The 18,978-nt window shown below is 41.5% G+C and overlaps 1 protein-coding gene across 1 annotated transcript in view; it reads left to right on the top strand.

Moving 5' to 3' along the window:
- efl1 (elongation factor like GTPase 1) overlaps nt 1-18,978 on the top strand; it is a 275,829-nt gene that overhangs the window by 60,327 nt on the left and 196,524 nt on the right. The window contains exons 12-13 of the mRNA XM_050041090.1: nt 2,144-2,301; nt 3,400-3,560. Coding sequence (XP_049897047.1) covers nt 2,144-2,301; nt 3,400-3,560 — 319 coding nt within the window. The remainder of the gene's footprint in view (nt 1-2,143; nt 2,302-3,399; nt 3,561-18,978) is intronic.

The following is an 18,978-nucleotide window of genomic DNA, read 5'->3' on the forward strand; positions in this document are numbered from 1 at the left end:
AGCTAAGGCTGCAACCGGTCCCATTCCTTGCAACAGAGGCATTCCTCTTCTGTGGGCACTGGGGCACAGCATTCACAGATAACGTTACACCACCAATCTCCAGAGCTACGCAGCCTTGCAGCAGCCATTATTCCTCTCTCGTCCTCTACCTGTTGCGCCTCTCTCTCCTCCTCCGTTCTTCAATTTCTCGAAGCTCTTCTTCAGTGTATTCTGACTCAAATAAATAAGGGCGGCCATCAAACTCTGCAAAACTCAAATTCCTCCTCCACAAAGTCGAAGTCTGGCAAAAAGTCAGAGAGGGAGAGGGAGAGGGGGAGAGGGAGAGAGAGAGGGAGAGAGAAACTGGAGCAGATCCATCATATCAGGGAAAAAAATGTGATGAACTGTTAAAAGTATGTCTGGGACAATTTATAAAATTAGTTGCACAATATGTAACACTCTGCCATGATACTAGAGAAACACACGAATGCTGATCAGAACCATTATTGCTGTAATATAATATTGTTGTTTTTTTATTTTATTTTATTTTGTTATTGTTATTATTATTATTATTATTATTATTATTATCATTTAATATGAACTGTGTGTATATATGTTTTTCCTTGTATATGACAACTTGTAATTGCCTAATAATACCCAATCTTATTAATCCTTACACACACGCACACACGCACACACACACACACTCACACACACATTATTCTCTTTATTTTATTTTATTATTTATTTATTTTTAAATTGAATTGAAAGAGAGAGACACAGAGAAAGAGAGAGAGAGAGAGAGAGAGAGAGAGAGACACACACACAGAGAGAGAGAGAGAGAGAGACAGACAGAGAGAGAGGCTGTGTCAGCTCTGTCCGTGGAGACAGAGCAACATTTCCTGTTAAAATGTAACACATATGAAGAACTTAGAACCAAGTTCTTTTCAAAAATGAAACATAAACTCCAAGATTTTGATACCCTCTCTGATCAGGAGAAAATTCAACATCTACTTGGAGAAAACAGTGTTAGTGCCATAGAAGCAGCAAAATATGTCAGTGCATGTCACAGCCTGAGAGAGACACAACAACACAGTCTCCTTATAACACTCTGCCTATTTAATGTAAAATGTACTTAATGTAAAATATTTAATGTATTTGTATCTGCCTATTTAATATGAAATGTATTTAATGTAAAATATTTAATGTATTAATTGTATTGTAATTGTATGTCTGTATGTACATTCTGCTTTCGGCAACAACGGTTGATACCATTCATGCCAATAAAGCTAATTTGAGAGAGAGAGACAGAGAGAGACAGAGAGAGACAGAGAGAGAGAGAGAGAGAGAGACAGAGAGAGACAGAGAGAGACAGAGAGAGACAGAGAGAGAGAGACAGGACTAGGGGCTGGTGCAGGGAAAGCCTTGACTAGGGGCTGGTGCAGGGCAAGCCTTGACTAGGGGCTGGTGCAGGGCAAGCCTTAACTATAACCTTTATCAAAGAGGAAAGTCTTAAGTCTAGTCTTAAATGTGGAGACGGTGTCTGCCTCCCGGACCGCAACAGAAAGATGATTCCACAGGAGAGGAGCCTGATAGCTGAAAGCTCTGGCTCCTGATCTACTACCACGAGTAACCCTGCATTCTCAGAGCCATGAAAATAACATGTTGAAATTCTTAGCTTAGGTGATGTACCCTTTGAATGAATGGCTAATCATTCCAACCGGAAGGTCAGGTGTAGAGGGTGGCAAAGGTTGGTGCACTATAAAAAGAGAGAAGGAAGGAAAATGCATGTGCTTTGAGTAGCCTTAATGACAAAGTGAGTTGAATGTAGTCAGGCTGGTATCTGATGTATGCTGAGTTATCTGGTTTAATAAGCCAAAACTTTGAGATTACGTACCTGGTTATTAACTGAATTTTATTATATTTACCAACCCAAATACAGAATGAGAAGAATTTTTTTGAGGCTGAGCATGTAGGTTGTTTTCATGTCTTGATGGGATTCTCTAGACTGAACTTGCTGCGAAGCAGGTTTGCTCTACAGCATAGTTGATGTTTTTTTTTTGTGTGTGTGTGTGTGTGTGTGTGTGTGTGTGTGTGTCTCTCTCTCTCTGTGTGTCTCTGTGTCTGTGTGTGTCTGTGTCTGTGTGTGTCTGTGTCTGTGTAGGCCATTGACCCAGGAGGAGCTTGCCCAGCGCAGGGAGCTAGTGAGAAAGAGACATGCTGAAAGGATGACAGCTGATCAGGCAGCTGCAGAAAGCAACAAAGACCTCACATACTCAGGGTGTACGCAACAGGAAGGCCAAACTGCAGGATTTGGCACAGGTAAAATGAACTCTTCTCTTAACTCATTTCTATCTCTCACTTTTCATCTATCTTTTTCCCCGTGTGCCTGATGTGGGGAAATGCTGGAGATGCAAGTAGTGAATACTGAAACGAGCACTATATTGGCAGCATTTTATCCATAGGATGTTAGCACTTCTATCAAACTCACCCAAAAGAAGCAAAGCTGCATTTGTTACTGAATGATGAAATTTGAATAAATTTTAATAGAAAGTATCACTAAAAATTACATGGAGGTAAAGAACAAGCAGGTAGAGGCATTTATGATTCTTTGGATGCAGCTAACCTAAAGAACCTAAATTAAAAAAAGGAAAACATGATCTAGCATCCAGTGTCAGAGTATGTACAAGTAAAGACTGATTTATACTTGTGTGTCAACTCAACGCAGAGCCTACGCCATAGCCTAGCCATGTGGTCTATGCCGTTGTAAACATCTAGACTTGTGTGGTGGTGTGTTTGTGTCACTCTGCACATCTCCCAAATTCTAGTCGGTGGTGGGGTTCCTGTAAAGTGCTGTTAAGTTTAGTTGATTCAAAACACACATTAAACATAGCATAATAGTGACAATTTCAAGTACAAGTACACAAATTGGCTTCACTATAACTCACAGGATTCACAGACAAAACACCTGTCTTATCATAAACACGTTTTTCAAACAAATACAACATGCTAACGTTGTAAGTACAAGCCTATGGCATTTTACATTGTATAAATTAGCCTAGCGACCAGTGGAGATTTCCTCTACTCATATGAGGCCAGGATAAATCACACACAAGATTTAAAATGCTATTTTGTTGGGGTTTTATTGTCTTCACAATATATTGTTTTTTTTTATCTGTGAAATAAAAGTAAATAAAAGCTTTGTTTCCACTCAGGGAAATGGTTGTCATCTTACAAAATAGACAGGAGGTCTGTTGTGTGTAGTTACTGTTTTTGAGGGGATGCACGTAAGGCCATGGCGTAGGTTATGGTATAGGCTGGGCACGATGTTGATTCTATTCATAAGTATAAATCCTGCTTGGTTCCCTGTGATTGTATGTCACAGGAACACTTTCTGTGTTTCTTGTTTCTCCCTGTCAGCTAAGATGGAGAGTCTCACACTGAAAGATTCAAAGCCAGAAGACGAAGAAGAGCAGGAGACCTTTATAGCATTTGCACGGGTCTACAGCGGAGTGGTCAAGAAAGGACAGAGAGCATTTGTAATGGGACCAAAGTATGACCCTGTCCAGGGCCTGAACATGGTAAACCCACAGTTACCAATCAACCTTTACTTTACTTGCTCCACACTTCTGTCTGTGTAATATATAAATCTGCAGTACACTTACAACTTTTTAACATTTTAATTTTAAGTTGGATTTATTAGTGTGGGACTCTTAGGAGTTGTGATAACAACTTGACAGCCCATAGACTAGATAGAAAATTATGGGCAGACTAATCGATAATGAAAATAATTGTTGGTTTCAGCCTCAAGCAGTTTTACTCTATATGTCACAAACAATACCATACCATACCATACCATACCAATTTATTTATATAGCACATTTAAAACAACAGAGCTGAGACCAAAGTGCTTTGCAAGTAAAAGAAAAAACAGGTAACAACGCACAATCACAACTCATAATTAAGAAACATACACAGCGTCACATGAAGAACACCAATCACTCAGGCTGTGCTTGAAAAAGCCAAAGAATAAAAATGTGTCTTGAGACGTGATTTAAACACTTGCAGAGTGGGGGCTTGCCTAACATGAAGAGGCAGCTCGTTCCAAAGTTTTGGAGCTGCCACTGCGAAAGCCCGATTTAGGGACAGCTAGGAGAAGCTGATCGGAGGACCTGAGGGACCTTGGAGGGACATAGGGTTCCAGCAGGTCAGAGAGGTAGATGGGTGCCAAGCCGTAAAGGCACTTGAAAGCAAACAGCAGAATTTTGAAATCAATCCTATAGCGCACAGGAAGCCAATGGAGGGAGGCAAGTACAGGACTAATGTGCTCTTGCTTACGTGTACCAGTTAGCAGACGAGCAGCGGCATTCTGGACTAACTGTAAGCGAGAGATGGAGGCCTAGCTAACACCAACATACAAGGCATTACAGTAGTCAAGGCGAGATGTCATAAAAGCATGCATTACAGTTTCAAAAACAGAACGTGATAGAAAAGATTTAACCTTTGACAGCCTCCTGAGCTGAAAGAAGCTCTTTCGCACTACATCATTTATCTGTTTGTCCATCTTTAGGTCAGAGTCGATTTTTACCCCTAGATTGGTAGCAGTTGGCTTCACGAAAGGTTCAAGGGGGCCTAGGTCACCAGGAGGAAATACATGTGCGTTGCTGGGACCAAACACCATAACTTCAGTTTTGCTGTCGTTAAAATTTAAAAAGTTTAAAGCCAGCCATGCTTTGACATCCTCCAGGCATGTAAACAAGGGTTTTAAGTCAGGATGGTTTTGCTTTAGACGCAGGTAGATTTGACTGTCATCCGCGTAACAGTGGAAGGAGACACCATGTTTTCTAAAAATGGATCCTAGGGGGAGCAGATATAGCATAAACAAAATCGACCCAAGGATTGAGCCCTGCGGCACTCCGCAGTGGAGAGAAGCTGTGGAGGATGTAGCGTCTCCTAGGCTGACACAGAAGCTTCTCCCAGACAGGTATGACCTGAAAAGTTCCAAGGCTGAACCTTTAATGCCAACCCAGTGCTCCAGATGGGAAAGCAAAAAAATAATGTTATCTACAGTGTCAAAAGCTGCAGTGAGGTCGTACAGCACAAGAATGAGAGAGTCACCAGAGTCCGTGGTCAAAAATATGTCATTGAAAATTCTTAGGAGTGAAGTCTCGGTACTGTGGAGTGCTTTGTAACCGGACTGGAACACTTCCAAAATGCCATGAGTGTTCAAAAATGACATCAGTTGGACAAGCACAATTTTTTCCAAAACTTTGGAAAGAAACGGGAAACAATAACAAGCAGGTGGTAAAAGGACTGGACAAATGACAAACCACACTGGAAATAATAGAAATAGGCCGTTTTTCACCTGTTTCCAAACTTTGTCCGTCTGCCATTGTGCTTGTGACTCAACTATCTCATGCCCAACGCCTCATAAGGACTCGTTCCAGTCCCTGATTGGCTGACCGACCAATTTCGCAATACATGACGCATTTCCTGCCGTAAAGCAGATTTTTTCCCGCGAAATTTCGGCACCGGTGGCAGAAGCTTGCTGCAAAGCCACCAAGTAACCTATGTAAATGCTGATAGTCTGATTTTACTGTGGCCACTACCCGGTGCAACCCACATTATTTTCATAATGATATATTTAGGAAAAGATGCTATCTGTTGCCTCTTTAAATAATAGTGAGTTTAATTCTAACAGTCTGAGACTGTGTCATCATTCATTATCCTTGTGTCCTAAGGGTAAACGCTCCTCCCGAGTCTCTCAGTGCTGCGTGGTGTAACCGATACCTTCTTTTCGACCTCAACAGAGAGAAAATGCAGTTACCTGGGTGGTTGGGATCTGAAATGATTCTCCTGGCCTTATTTTTGCTAGGTCTGGTATAAGCATCCTTTATGCAGGGTAGAGCAGCTATAGTGTGTTCAGCTGAATAAGCCACTCTTTGCAGGGCCTTGTGCTCCTGTTTGGGGCTGTTGCGGTACCAGGTAGTAATTTTCCCATCAGGATGCTCTCGATGGTTCAGAAGGAGAAATTCCTCAGAATTTGAGGGGATACCAATTTTCTTGAGTGTCTGAGATAAAACAGTCTCTGCCTTGCTTTACTCACCACTGAGTCACTGTTGTACTGACACCTGTATCAGGCCCACTACAGCTGTGTCAACAGCAAACTTAATAAAGGTGTTGGAGTTAGAAGTGGCTACTCAGTTGTGTGTGTACAGGGAGTACAGCAGGGGACTCAAAACTCAGCTCTGGGGTGCTCCAGTGTTGAGGATGAGGGTGGAGGAGGTGTCTCCACCCACTCTCACCACCTGGGGTCTGCCTGTCTTGAAAGTCAAGGATCCACATGTGTACAGTGAAGTGTTTCAGCCCAGCTCCTTGAGCTTTGCGACCAGCCTGAAGGGAACAGTGGTGTTAAACACTAAACTGAAGTCAATTAACAATAATCTCACATTGCTCCCTTTCTTTTCCTGGTGAGGTGTGAAGAGTGTGTGCTTTGGCGTCTTCTGTGGATCATTTGGAATTGTAGGCAAACTGTAGTGGATCCAATGTTCTAGGGCTGTCAATCTTCCCCCAAAATCAGATTCAAATTTTTAATGTTTTTTATGTTAAAAATTCGAATAATATTCAAATTTTTCCTTGGTATAGGCTATAGCCTAGACTTACCACAACATTGTTATATTTTTTGTGTTATAATGACGTTATTTTAATATTTTGCATCACATGCAAAATAGTCAGCGCAGCGGTGTCGGTACCGACACAGCTGCGCAGCTGGACACGTGTTGCTCCTCCTCACTTCAAGTCGCTGTCATTAACTTTTAACCTGCAAAGGTGGCAGTGTTGCAACATTGTAGGAATTTATGAAAGCCCTTGTGAACATATCAATAGTTACACATTAAAACAATATTTATTTGCAGTTACTCTATTGAACAACCCCGAAGCATGAGCAAACGGGCTGTGTCACTTCGGATCAAAGAGATGTGCCCTGTCACTGTCAGCGCAGGGCTGACAGGGCACCCTCCGCTGAGAAGAGAGAGAGGAGAGGAGAGGAGAGGAGAGGAGATGGATTGTAGGTCTGTTTGTAAATGGGGCTTCTCTGACAGTCATGTATTTCCCCATCCTTTCAAGTGCAAAGTTAGTCCACTAAACAAGCTTTTTTCCACAAAGACCGCCTCATATCGTTAGGATAAATGTCAGAGAACAAAATGGAAACGACATGTAAGCGTGTTGTCTTACCTTACGGGTGTACTGCCATGTTTGTTTACAATGTAGCTCTGCTTTCCAAAGCGCGGCCGAGATATCGCGAGAACAAGCAGCGATCTCATAGCATGCCTGAACAAGCAGCAACAGCTGGAAGGCAGAACCGGACAGTAGCCTGAACGGAGGAGGAGGAGAGAGAGAGGCGCAACAGGTAACGTTAGAGGACGAGAGGGGAGGAATGGCTGCCGCAAGGCTGCGTAGCTCTGGAGATTGGTGGTGTACCTGTGGATGCTGTGCCCCAGTGCCCACAGATCAGGAATGCCTCTGTTGCAAGGAATGGGACCGGTTGCAACCTTATGTTCAAGGTCTGGATGTGACCGAGGACGAGACACCTCCACCTGGAGTAACGTAGTATCCAGCTGGGCTTTATCTAGAGCTGGCGAGATATATTTCGGCTGCGCTTTGGAAAGCAGAGGTAGAGGGATAAACAAACATGGCAGCACACTGGTAAGGTAAGACAACACGTTTACATGTCGTTTTCTATATGTTCTCTGACATTTATCCTAACGATATGAGGTGGTCTTTGTGGAAAAAAAGCTTGTTTAGTGGACTAACTTTGCACTTGAAGGGATGCCCGTTCACTTAAGTTTTAACAGGTCTGACGCTACGGCTGTATCTAGGCTAACGGCTAACATGCTAACTATTATTTCTATGTCACTAGTGACTTGAAACAAATTTAGGACGATAGGAGATGGGTTGAAATAAACCAAAATTTCCCTTTAACCAGCCGTTTAAAGCACTTCATCACTACAGAGGTGAGAGCCCCCCGGCGGTAGTCATTCAAGGCAGGTTGTTTTTGTTTTCTTGGGCGCAGGAATGAGGGTGGACTTGTTGAAGTTATAACTGAGAGGGATTACTTATGATTGAGTCCATACAGTGTTTTTTTAGGATAATTCTGCATAGTATACTTTTAACTTAAATAAATGATAAGGCATAGAGATCACTATCATCTTTACGTAACTCTGTCATGGCCTGTCAAAATAGCCTTAATGGATTGGACACTAAACTACATTGGCACAAGCAGCTTGGTGGATCTGTCCAGCTGCCAAGTGAGGGAGGTTTTGGTGGCACATTTTTGCCCTTTTGCCCAAATTTAGATTTCATTAGTTTTTTGACTCATAGTCCAGGCTAGTTAAATATCAGCTTTGTAAATCGTACGTCTTGTTGTGAATTTAAATTTGGGCTTCACACGGAGGCACCAAATATGTTAATGGTTAACATTCCTGGGTCTCACACAAAGGCACCAATTATGTTGTGAACATAAAATAGGGGCGTCTCACGGAGGCACCAATTATGTTGGGGTCAGTTGGCTATCGGAAATAATTAATAATTATTAATAATAATTAATACTCATGTTAAATAATGTGACTTAATTAACATTAAATCACCTCGTGGGGCACCATTCCCGTAAAGGGAAAATGATAGCCAGTTAAAGATATCAGTCTCATAAAATGTGCTAAACTATTAATTTGGAGTTTTGATTAATAATTAAATTGATGACAATAAACAAAATTAGCAGTAAAGCCTGAAGGATTTCGGAGTTCTTGACACAGCAGGGGTTGACTATTCATTCACTCTTGTGCAACATTAAACAGACAGCAGGTATGATTCCAAAGAATTATATTTATTCACAAACTAGCAAAGCAGACCAACACCAACACACAAATTCTAACGGGGGAGGTGTTGTCTGACCGTGTGGTCAGGACAAAGACAAAGGAAAAGAAGTGGGAACTTTGAGATGCCTGTTTGGGTGTAGCTCTGTTGAAAGCCTATTTGTTAATGAGTCTATCTGAATGTGATTTGTGTTGCAAACAGTCTGGATTAGTGCAGAGATTGTTTAGTTGTGTGCAAGAATCTGTTTGTGAACAGTATTAGCAAACTAAACACTTTGGCGAAGCCAACTAATCAATGACTTAACTGCATACAACCACGAAAAATACTCAGTAAACATCATTAAATCACATACAACAAGTTAAACAGTCTTGCTTAGCCTGTAAAGCTGTGATAAAGCTATGCCCAGTTGTTACGTTACCGATCCTTGAATGGATGGAAGAAAGAGTCACTTGGTGCTGTGCTTTGTTAGCCGGCAGAAGAAGGTTGGAAAGAGCTGTGGTTCCAGGTGCAGACTTTGTTGTTTCCTTTGTTCCAAAGGTGGAACTCAGAGGAAGCTGATCACTCATACCGCTTTTCCACCAAAGCAGTTCCAGTGCTGGTGCTGGTGCTGGTGCTGGTGCTGAGCTGGTGTTGGTTCTCAGTTGGTTCAACTTGCGAACCAGCTGAGAACCAATTTGCTTTTCCACGGCTCAAGGTGGTTAAGGTGCCACGTCATTGCGTCACTGTATACGTCAGTTACGTCGAACAACAACAACAACAACAACAACGATGGCGGACCACGTACTTGTGCAGCTGTTACTCCTGGCTCTACGAGGCTTCATCGGCATCCAAACACGGCAGATACATCGTATTTGTGCTGCTCAACAAGATTTGTATGGACGGCAATTACATTCCAGAAGACAGGTAATAACCTAACACGGTTTGTCTCTTACTAACACTGAACGTGAGACTATGTTAGCCTTTGTTGTAAGCTAACGCTAGCTGGCAGAGCACAGCTAATTCACAATGCAAATGTGTAACATTATGTGTACTTATTTAGACAAATGAGGGCTAGTTTATTGTAGTTTCAGCTGGACAAAAGAGGATGCTTAGCTCTGTCAAATGAACTCTACTATTTGAAATGCATGTAAACAAAACTGTATGAAAATACAAGTCAGTGATTTATGTTTAACCTCATTTTCTTAACCCATATGCCTCACTAAGAACATTCTTGGTTTGTCACTTAATTTTCTTGATAATTTTGGCTGTGTTCATATATATGGCATCAATAGAACGTGATAAACTCAATACAGTGATATATTACACTTCAAATGTGCTGTACATTTCCTCATACATTAAATGTACAGCACATTCACATGCTATGAATGCAGATCTGCAAGACCCTGTATGTATCTGCACAAACACACATTTATGTACAGACACTCAGCATGATGGATATTGATTTTAGTATTGATCATTCTCCACTCAACATGCTTATTTACCTATACATTTTTGTCCTACCCCATGCAGAGCTGGCTCATGAAGTCCTTTGCGGACACTGGCAGATTGACCCCTGAACAACACACCTATAACTACAGATTAAGCAGTGCACGGTCGGTTGTGGAAATGGCTTTTGGGAGATTGAAAGGACGGTGGAGGTGCATCCTAAAAACCTGCCATTCAAATGTTTGTTTTATTTAGTTCTGGTTGTGTATGATGCACATGTTTTGGCTGCTACTCTCCATTGTTTTTGCTGTTTTGTTGCTACTTACCTGACTAGTTTTACCTGTGTTTGCTGGACTACTTCATGTCACCAATATTGTTTCATCCTTCAGTTTAATAAATTCATAGAAATGATTATGGCTGTCATGTTCTCATTTCTTTATAAACACAGTAACTGAAGACATCTATGAAAAACATCTTCATAAATGGGTAACCTGTTGAGTTCTTGACTTGTTTTTACTAGCTTTACTTGAACTTATTACACAGTTAAATTGTACATCATTAAGTGAAAACATACAGAAGCAGACATGTCTCTTGAGAATTTTTTTTATTTAAATACAAAAAACAAGCTAATGATTAAAGTGACAAGTGTGCATTCAATGTGCAAAACTAAAACTTCCCATGAAACAGAACTGCTCATTTCTGGGCTTGGGCCTCATCACAGATACCATGTGCCCCATCAGTCCAAGAAACACACTGGTGTCAATCTCCAGCTTCTGCAGCAGGGCATCATTCAGGTCCTTGCTGTGCTGCAAGAACCTCTCGTCTGCCCTCTCCAGGTATTCCAGCAGCTCTGTGTTGCTGTCTGTCTTCATTTTCAAGACTCAGTTTAAAAGTTTTTCATTAAGTCATAAGTAGATAAGCACAGATTCAGCAGTACAATGTAACAAACATATCAGCTCAACAATCAGCACTAGTCTTACAACACAGTATACAGGTATATCTCCATGTTTGCATAGTGTCTGGTGAGACAAACTACTGGATAAACAGCACAACAACTCTTACCTGGTCTGGTCTGGTGGCTTTGACCTGAGCTGCTGGATGGTGTTGGCGAGCTGCAGTGGAGTAGCGACGTTAGCTCCAAGTTAGCATCGTCTTGTTCGATAGCAGATAAGTCTGTAGACCACATGAAAAACAGCGCTTTAAACAGTGACTTGTCCACTACACATTATACAATGTTTAGCCAACTGAAAGTGGGGCTGGTAGGTGAGCCCATGGCTAAGTGACTTGCTAACGTTAGCTAATGTTAGCAAGGCTAACCTGTTGATCAGTTAACATTAAGCCAAGCAGACATCACAAACAATAGCTGTGTCCTAAATTGGGACACAGCTGTTATCTGAAGAAACTGGTTAAACTAAACAACTGTATGCAAGGCGAAAATGTTCGAAAAGAAACTTACCGGGGTCCGTTTGCGGCAGCGTTACGCTTTCGTCCACCATCGCCTCCAGCTTTGCAGCGGCTTCCCCGTGACGTATGTGGTTCGTTCTTCTAGTCCAGCAAAGAAGTGGTGCCACTCTGGAACCAGTTTTTCTGGCCCAGAGCCAGTTCTTTTGTCGGTCGAAACAGGAAAACCGGTTCCAAATTAAGCACTGGCCCCGAACCAGCACTGGAACTGCTTTGGTGGAAAAGGGGTATCAGAATCTTTGCAGAGTTAGATACTGGGTGCTAACTCACATGGTTCTCCTTGTTGCTAGAAAGCTAATTGCAAACCTTGTGCTTGCACCTCTAATTTTCTAGCTCAGGTTAGAGAGTCTGTGATCAATTGCCACACCATTGATGGTTCAGGGCAAGGAGCAAGGGTCTGAGCATCTGGGCTGTTCCAGGCCCAGCTGGAAAGAGATGTGGGCCACTCTGCAGTTCCCAAGTAAGAGTGCAGGACTGTCTGAAGGGAGCAGACCTTCGACAGATGCCTGTGACATCACAGAGTCACATGTCACTGTAAAAGTCCTGTCCAATCAAGTTGTGAGACTTGTGTCTCACTGAGGTGTGAGGTGAGACATCCTGGAGATGGGTGTCAAATAGCTGTCTTTGTTCAGAGAACAAAGAGCATGCAGAGAAGGAAGCCTTTAAATGTCCAGTTTAGATTTTACCAAATGACAAATCATCTGTGGTCCTGTGAATCCCAACAGTCTGAACAACAAAAGGAGCACAAACAACGTTCTTCATTTATCAAAAAAAACAAAAAACAAACAAAACCAACACTCCTTCTCTCTTTAAAATATGGTATTCCCCCCATTCACTTTTATTATTAATTATTATTATCAAGTAAAGTCTGTCTGTCTGGAGTCTTTCTGTCATCAAGAAAAACCTTTACATCATTTATCATCATTTCCATTTGGTCACATGGGGTGATGAGTGTTGGGTTGATGAGTTACAAAATTTCAATTTTCCTTGAAACATTTAGATTGATAAATAATTTCCAGTGTTATAAAGACACTATAATCATATTCAAATAATGAATAAATAAGTCATTATTTATTCATTCCCTGCCTCTGAGCAGGACTGAGTATAAATACAGACAGCACATTGTTTTCATGTGCAGGTGTTTGTTAAACAGTGCAAAAACACTGCAGCTCTGGCAGTGAGGACTGTGTGCTTACACACAGTGTAAGTGTGTGCACGTGTGCAGACACAAAGTCCATCTAAAGTTTCTACGACTGTTAAAGTGAACTGACGGCTGATCCAGCTGTGATCAGCTGCTGCCCGTCATTAGAAACTGATGTCCCTTTACGTATTGCTTCAAAGGAAAGGACATCTGATTTCTCTAAAATCATATTTCCTCATTTTCTTCTCTCTTTGCATGGTTACTTTGCGTCTCTCCATGCATCCCCATTGGGAGGGGCTAAGACACACAAAAAAAGACAAGTGAGGGAAAGGAGGATGCAATTTGAGAGACTTGGGATGCACCCCATGACTTCGCTGGCCACCAAAAGGCCACCGAGGGGCCACCACAATCAAGGACAGGCCCTTTCAGTGAACACTCTCCAGAACAAGCAGTATCATTTTGTGTGCCGTGATCCATCACGGAAACAAAACTGGGCAGTGGAATTGCACTGGAGGCAAAGAAGTCCACTTATGCCCTGCCAAAATGATCCCATAATTGAGCATCCAAGGAGAGCAACCTCCACCCTCTTACAAGTACCCCCCTAAGAGTGGAGGTCTGCCCCCAGGTTCAGGTGGCTTGGGACATAGGTGTGTCTGAGAGACAGAAAATGAACACAACACCACATTAACAGGGAGCGAGCCAGCTCCAACAGAGGAAGCAAATGAGTCCCCTCTTGTTTGTGAAGAAAACTGCTGTTGTATTATTTGTCCTGATGAGAGCATACAATCCAGACAAAAATGCACAAGAGCTAAGAAAGTCACCAATACCTTGAGGTGGTTGATGTACAGTGTACACTGCACCAGTATCCAGACCCCTCTCACTGCTGCACCAATGCATAGTCTAATTTGCCCCGCCATAGTCTTCAAAAATCAGCCAGATATACAATCCCTCCGGTAAATGAACGTCACTCTGTAGCGCACCGGCTGGAGCGCCTACTGAGAATTCTACAGACAGGGGCAGATAAGAAATCAAAAATTTTGCTTGGGTTTGGTGTACTTGACATGCTGCTGTGTTGTGCTATGGCCTATTCAAGTGTTGGAATTTGATATTTACGTGACAATGCCTGAACGCAACACAGGCTCCGCTCAATTAGTGCCGTGCTGCGGGTTCGGTCAGGAAAATGCAACCTGAGCCGTGCTCTAGTGTGCTCACTTGTGTGTTGTGTGTGGTGTGTGTGTGTGTGTGTGCTTGTGCGTGCACGTGTGTGTGTGTGTGTGTGTGTGTGTGTGTGTCGGGGCGAAACGCGCGACCATGTAGAGACAGAAATGCCGTCATGTAAATAAGATAAATAAATAAATAAATAAGGCTATTTAGTTTGCTTAATAAAAGGACAAGGTATAGACCTGTTCTATAGGCCTGGATATGAAGCATCCATAGCGCCAAATAATATAACGGTAGTTTCTAAAGAGCTAAGACGGAAAAAAAAGAATCGGCAGTGGTGGTCATATTTCAGCAGCGGCAGTACGCTTCACGCCTCCAGAGGCAGATCAGTACGTTAGTCATTTTTCTTCTGATTGCTGAAATGTTTAACCACTAATCCTTAGCCGTATTTTAAGTGTAACCCTTCACCATAATATACCACTAGTGTTTTTATCAGTAAAAATAGAACATTTTTCACACATAAAAAGCACAAAGATGTTGAAATCTAGGCATATTCTGCCATCATAACTTGGCTCTCAGAATTCACCAGATTGATGCCTTTAAATCAAATACAAAATTTTCTCCCTTGGGGGCATGCCCCCGGACCCCCCCAGCAGATCTACAGAAGGACGTAATCCTCTCCCTTTCTTTGGAATAACAAAATGATGGCTTTACCAACCTTTGTTTGCCTCTGAAGCGGGAATCCCTTGTATCACTTTCATGCCCAGCGAAGCGTGTATTTCCTCCTGCAATAATGCCTTGTCTCCTACAGCCATGTTTATTTTGAAGAAAAAACGTGGTGGTGTGCAGAACTACAACCTGCAACTCATGGCATCAGTTCTGTTCACCCACTGAGAGGCTGTGCATGCGCACAATCAAGGGAGTTGACCTGCTAGCTGACTGACCTGCAGCACTTGGGCCCTTTCCCTCTGGTGTGCTGTGCATCACCTACCTGCTTTGTTTTATTTGACTTGCAGTGTTTTGAATAGAAAATGTAATGTTTATTACATTTGCAACATGATCATTTATAACATTCCCATAGTGAAATGGATTCACCTTTATTAGGGGATGCATAAACAATGCTTGCTGTGGTTGACTGAGTAATATTTACCACTCATAAACTGGGGGCTACATTTGTGTGCAAAGGGGCTGTGCTTTGGAGACTGTGTTAGGGGAGTTCAATGCCTTTTGAGATTGGTTCCTTGAACAAAACAAGAGGGTGCTCTTGGGCGGCAGTGGAGAAGGTCCGCGGTATCTTTCTCCCACTGGAGCCCCTCTCTACTCACTTTCAGAGCTAGGACAGGTCTGGTTTCTTCCTCCTAAACACAACACTGAACCCTTCTGGAGGCCTGGTGGCAGATCCTTGCTACAGGTCAAGTGGTATTAGCACTGACTGGGTGGATACTGTCCTGGCTGAGAACCCAAACTTGTCGGCTGTGCTGACCTCTTGTGGGATGTGGTGGCTTGTGAATACCGAAGAACTTGTGTCCTTTTTATTGCAGATGGAACTTTGCCGAAATTATGTTGAGAGACTGCCCAAACAAACCCTCAACAGACACTGGCTCATCTTAATAAACGGCCTTATCCCTTTTCAGAACTTTGGAAAGAAACAACCACATGTGTCTCTATGCCACCACTGCAGATGCCATCACTCTGCCAGTGAAGAGTGCTGCACAGTGGGACACACAGTGGGACACACTGTGCAGCATGGCAATTGTGACTACATTGAGAATAAGTGGCATACCATTGGCAGGCACAGTGTTACAAGCTCAGCCAGATTCTTGGCTTGATATGTCTGGAGCATGTTGACAGAGCCCAGCACATGGGCGGTTCCTACCTGCGCTCTGTAAATCTTCTCCAGCTGCAAAGCAGAGAACCTGCTGTGTTTTGATGGGAGGACTGTGTGGCCTACCACACCATGGTTATGAGACAGGGCCAATTAAGCTGCAAGGATGGCTCCATACGAAAAAGTGGGAACATGGGCAGGTGATTGTTGAACATTGCTGACTCAGGGCGAAGTAAACAATACTACAAACCTTTAAGGTTTCTAAACCAGGGGAGGAAAGGGCCACTCCACTTCTGGTCTCTCAGCCTCATGGTGGTACATTGAGAGAAAGGATGTGTCATCCTGGCTGTTAGAGCCATTTGTAAAATATTTATAAACATATTTTCATGTATTTAATTTGCTGAGGATAAGCATAGTTTCAGTGTAGCATGCTTAATTATTACCAATAAGCTGTGTAATAGTGTAGTAAGCTCTAGCTTCTGAGTGGTTTAAAGGTATGACGTAATTGCCTGTACCGGTTAGATTTTCAGTTGAAGCTATGGAGCCTTGAGAGCACAAAAGTCTTTGACCGTGCTTACGAACGTTTGTGAAAGATGTTTTAAGTACTTTTTTCATTTTGTATTTGAAGAACAAAGTTTTCAGTAAACATTTTAAAAGGTAGAACATGGACTACAGAGTTTTACTGAAGCACGCGTCAGCTATATGCTTGGTCTCTATAGCTTAAGTGGGCATTTTCAAGAAATAGACGGAGCCACACTAACATTAGTCAAAGACTAGCTCGTTAAGGATACGAAGCATATGGACGGACTCCTCGTTGAGAAGAGAAGAGGAATATGGAAAGAAAACCTTCGCTGATCAAGGAATAAAAGTGAACAGGATTCAAGCAACATGGACTTCCAACTGCAAGATTTTCATCAAGACGAACGGATCTACACCAGAGGAAGAAAAAGTACACATCATCAGGGACATCAGCGAACTGGACAAATATGATGCATGAATCCACGGATATTAAGACAGCAAAGAAGAACAACATAAGCAAACTCAAACACTGACTAACTGAATAGACTGAAATTCACCATGACCAGTCCAAACATTAATGACCATCCATCTGACTATGAAAACTTGGACTTGGAAACCTTCAGATACACTGACCACAAATCACAAGACATAGAAAATGACATTGACCCCGAAAATAACTTTTATAACAACACCCACACCAATTGTAACTACTACACGGAAGAACAGTTTAAAAGAAATGTGAAAATGTAATGTAATATCAATAATACACTTTAATAGCAGGAGCCTTCAATCAAACTTTTCAAAAATCATACACTGTTTAAGACTACTGGACAAAAAATATACAGCAATAGCAATATCTGAAACTTGGCTTAGCGAGGACCAAATTGAAATGGTTCAGACTGAGGGATATGAAATGTACTGTACAAACAGAATTCAATCTAGAGGTGGGGGGGTCGCATTATACATCGATAATAACTATAAGTCTGTTAGAAATATGTCATTTGTCATGGACAACATCATGGAATGCACCACAGTTGAAATAGAAATGGAGAAATCAAAAAACATTCTAATAAGCTGTGCATATAGAAAACCTGGATCTTGCACCGATACATTCAAGGAAAAGTTACTAGAACTATACAGTAGATACATTCAAGGAAAAGTTACTAGAACTATACAGTAATATAAATAACAGGAAAACTGTCATCAGCTGCGGAGATTTTAATATCGACCTGATAAATCCACAGGAACACAAGCGGAGATTTTAATATCGACCTGATAAATCCACAGGAACACAATACAACCTCAGAATTCATTAATTCAATGTACAGTATCGGTTTATATCCCTCAATCACAAGACCAACCAGGATAACTAATCACAGTGCTACACTGATAGATAATATATTCACCAATGTCACTGATAAAAAAAAGTGAAAAGTGGATTATTAATGAACGATACAAGTGACCATCTGCCAGTCTTTGCAATCATACAGAACTGTACCAGGACCATGAACTGCACAGAAACAATCAAAACAATTAGATATAAATCACAGGAAGCCATCACTGCTTTTAAACAAGAGCTAATGAAACAAGACTGGAATAAAGTATATGTTGTAGATGTGGCCTACAATAAATTTCTGTCAATAATAACAAATCTTTATGAAAAACACTGCCCACTAGTTCAAAAAAAAGTTAAACAAAAATATGTTGAAAAACCATGGATAACTAAGGGGATATTACGAGCATGTAAAAGAAAAAATGTACTATACACTGAATTTTTAAAGAAAAGAACAACACATGCCGAACACTCATATAAGACATATAAAAATAAACTAACACAAATTATGAGAACCAGTAAAAAGGAATATTACAGTAAATCACTGGAGGAAAATAAAAACAACATTAACAAAACTTGGAATATACTGAAAGAAATTATTAAAAAAGGAAGTGGGAGGACAGGATATCCTAAATATTTCTTAACAAAAAATGACAACCACTGCTGACATGGCCTCAGCTGTAGAGGAATTTAACAAATTCTTTGTCAGGGTCGGTCCTGGTTTGGCCAGAGAGATTGCAAAGACTGGCAGTAGTGATGGGGTTGAAAGTAAAAATATATATATTAATGAAACAATATTTGTGAGAGGGACTGATGAAAAAGAAATCATTGACACTGTAAAAAAACTTAAGAATAAGAAGTCTCCAGACTGGAATGATCTTGACATGACTACAGTTAAAAATATCATTGATTGTATAGCTAAACCCCTGTCTCACATCTGTAACCTGTCTCTGCAAACCGGGATATTTCCAAATAAAATGGAAACAGCAAAGGTTATACCAATATACAAATCCGGAGACAGACATACACTGTCAAACTACAGACTGGTTTCTCTGCTCCCACAGTTTTCTAAAATATTGGAAAAAATATTTTATACACGACTGAATCAATCAATCAGTCAATCAATTTTATTTATAAAGCCCAATATCACAAATCACAATTTGCCTCACAGGGCTTTACAGCATACGACATCCCTCTGTCCTTATGACCCTCGCAGCGGATAAGGAAAAACTCCCCCAAAAAAACCCTTTAACGGGGAAAAAA

Source organism: Epinephelus moara, chromosome 1, assembly GCF_006386435.1.
Source record: "Epinephelus moara isolate mb chromosome 1, YSFRI_EMoa_1.0, whole genome shotgun sequence".
In the NCBI taxonomy this organism is placed as follows: domain Eukaryota; kingdom Metazoa; phylum Chordata; class Actinopteri; order Perciformes; family Serranidae; genus Epinephelus; species Epinephelus moara.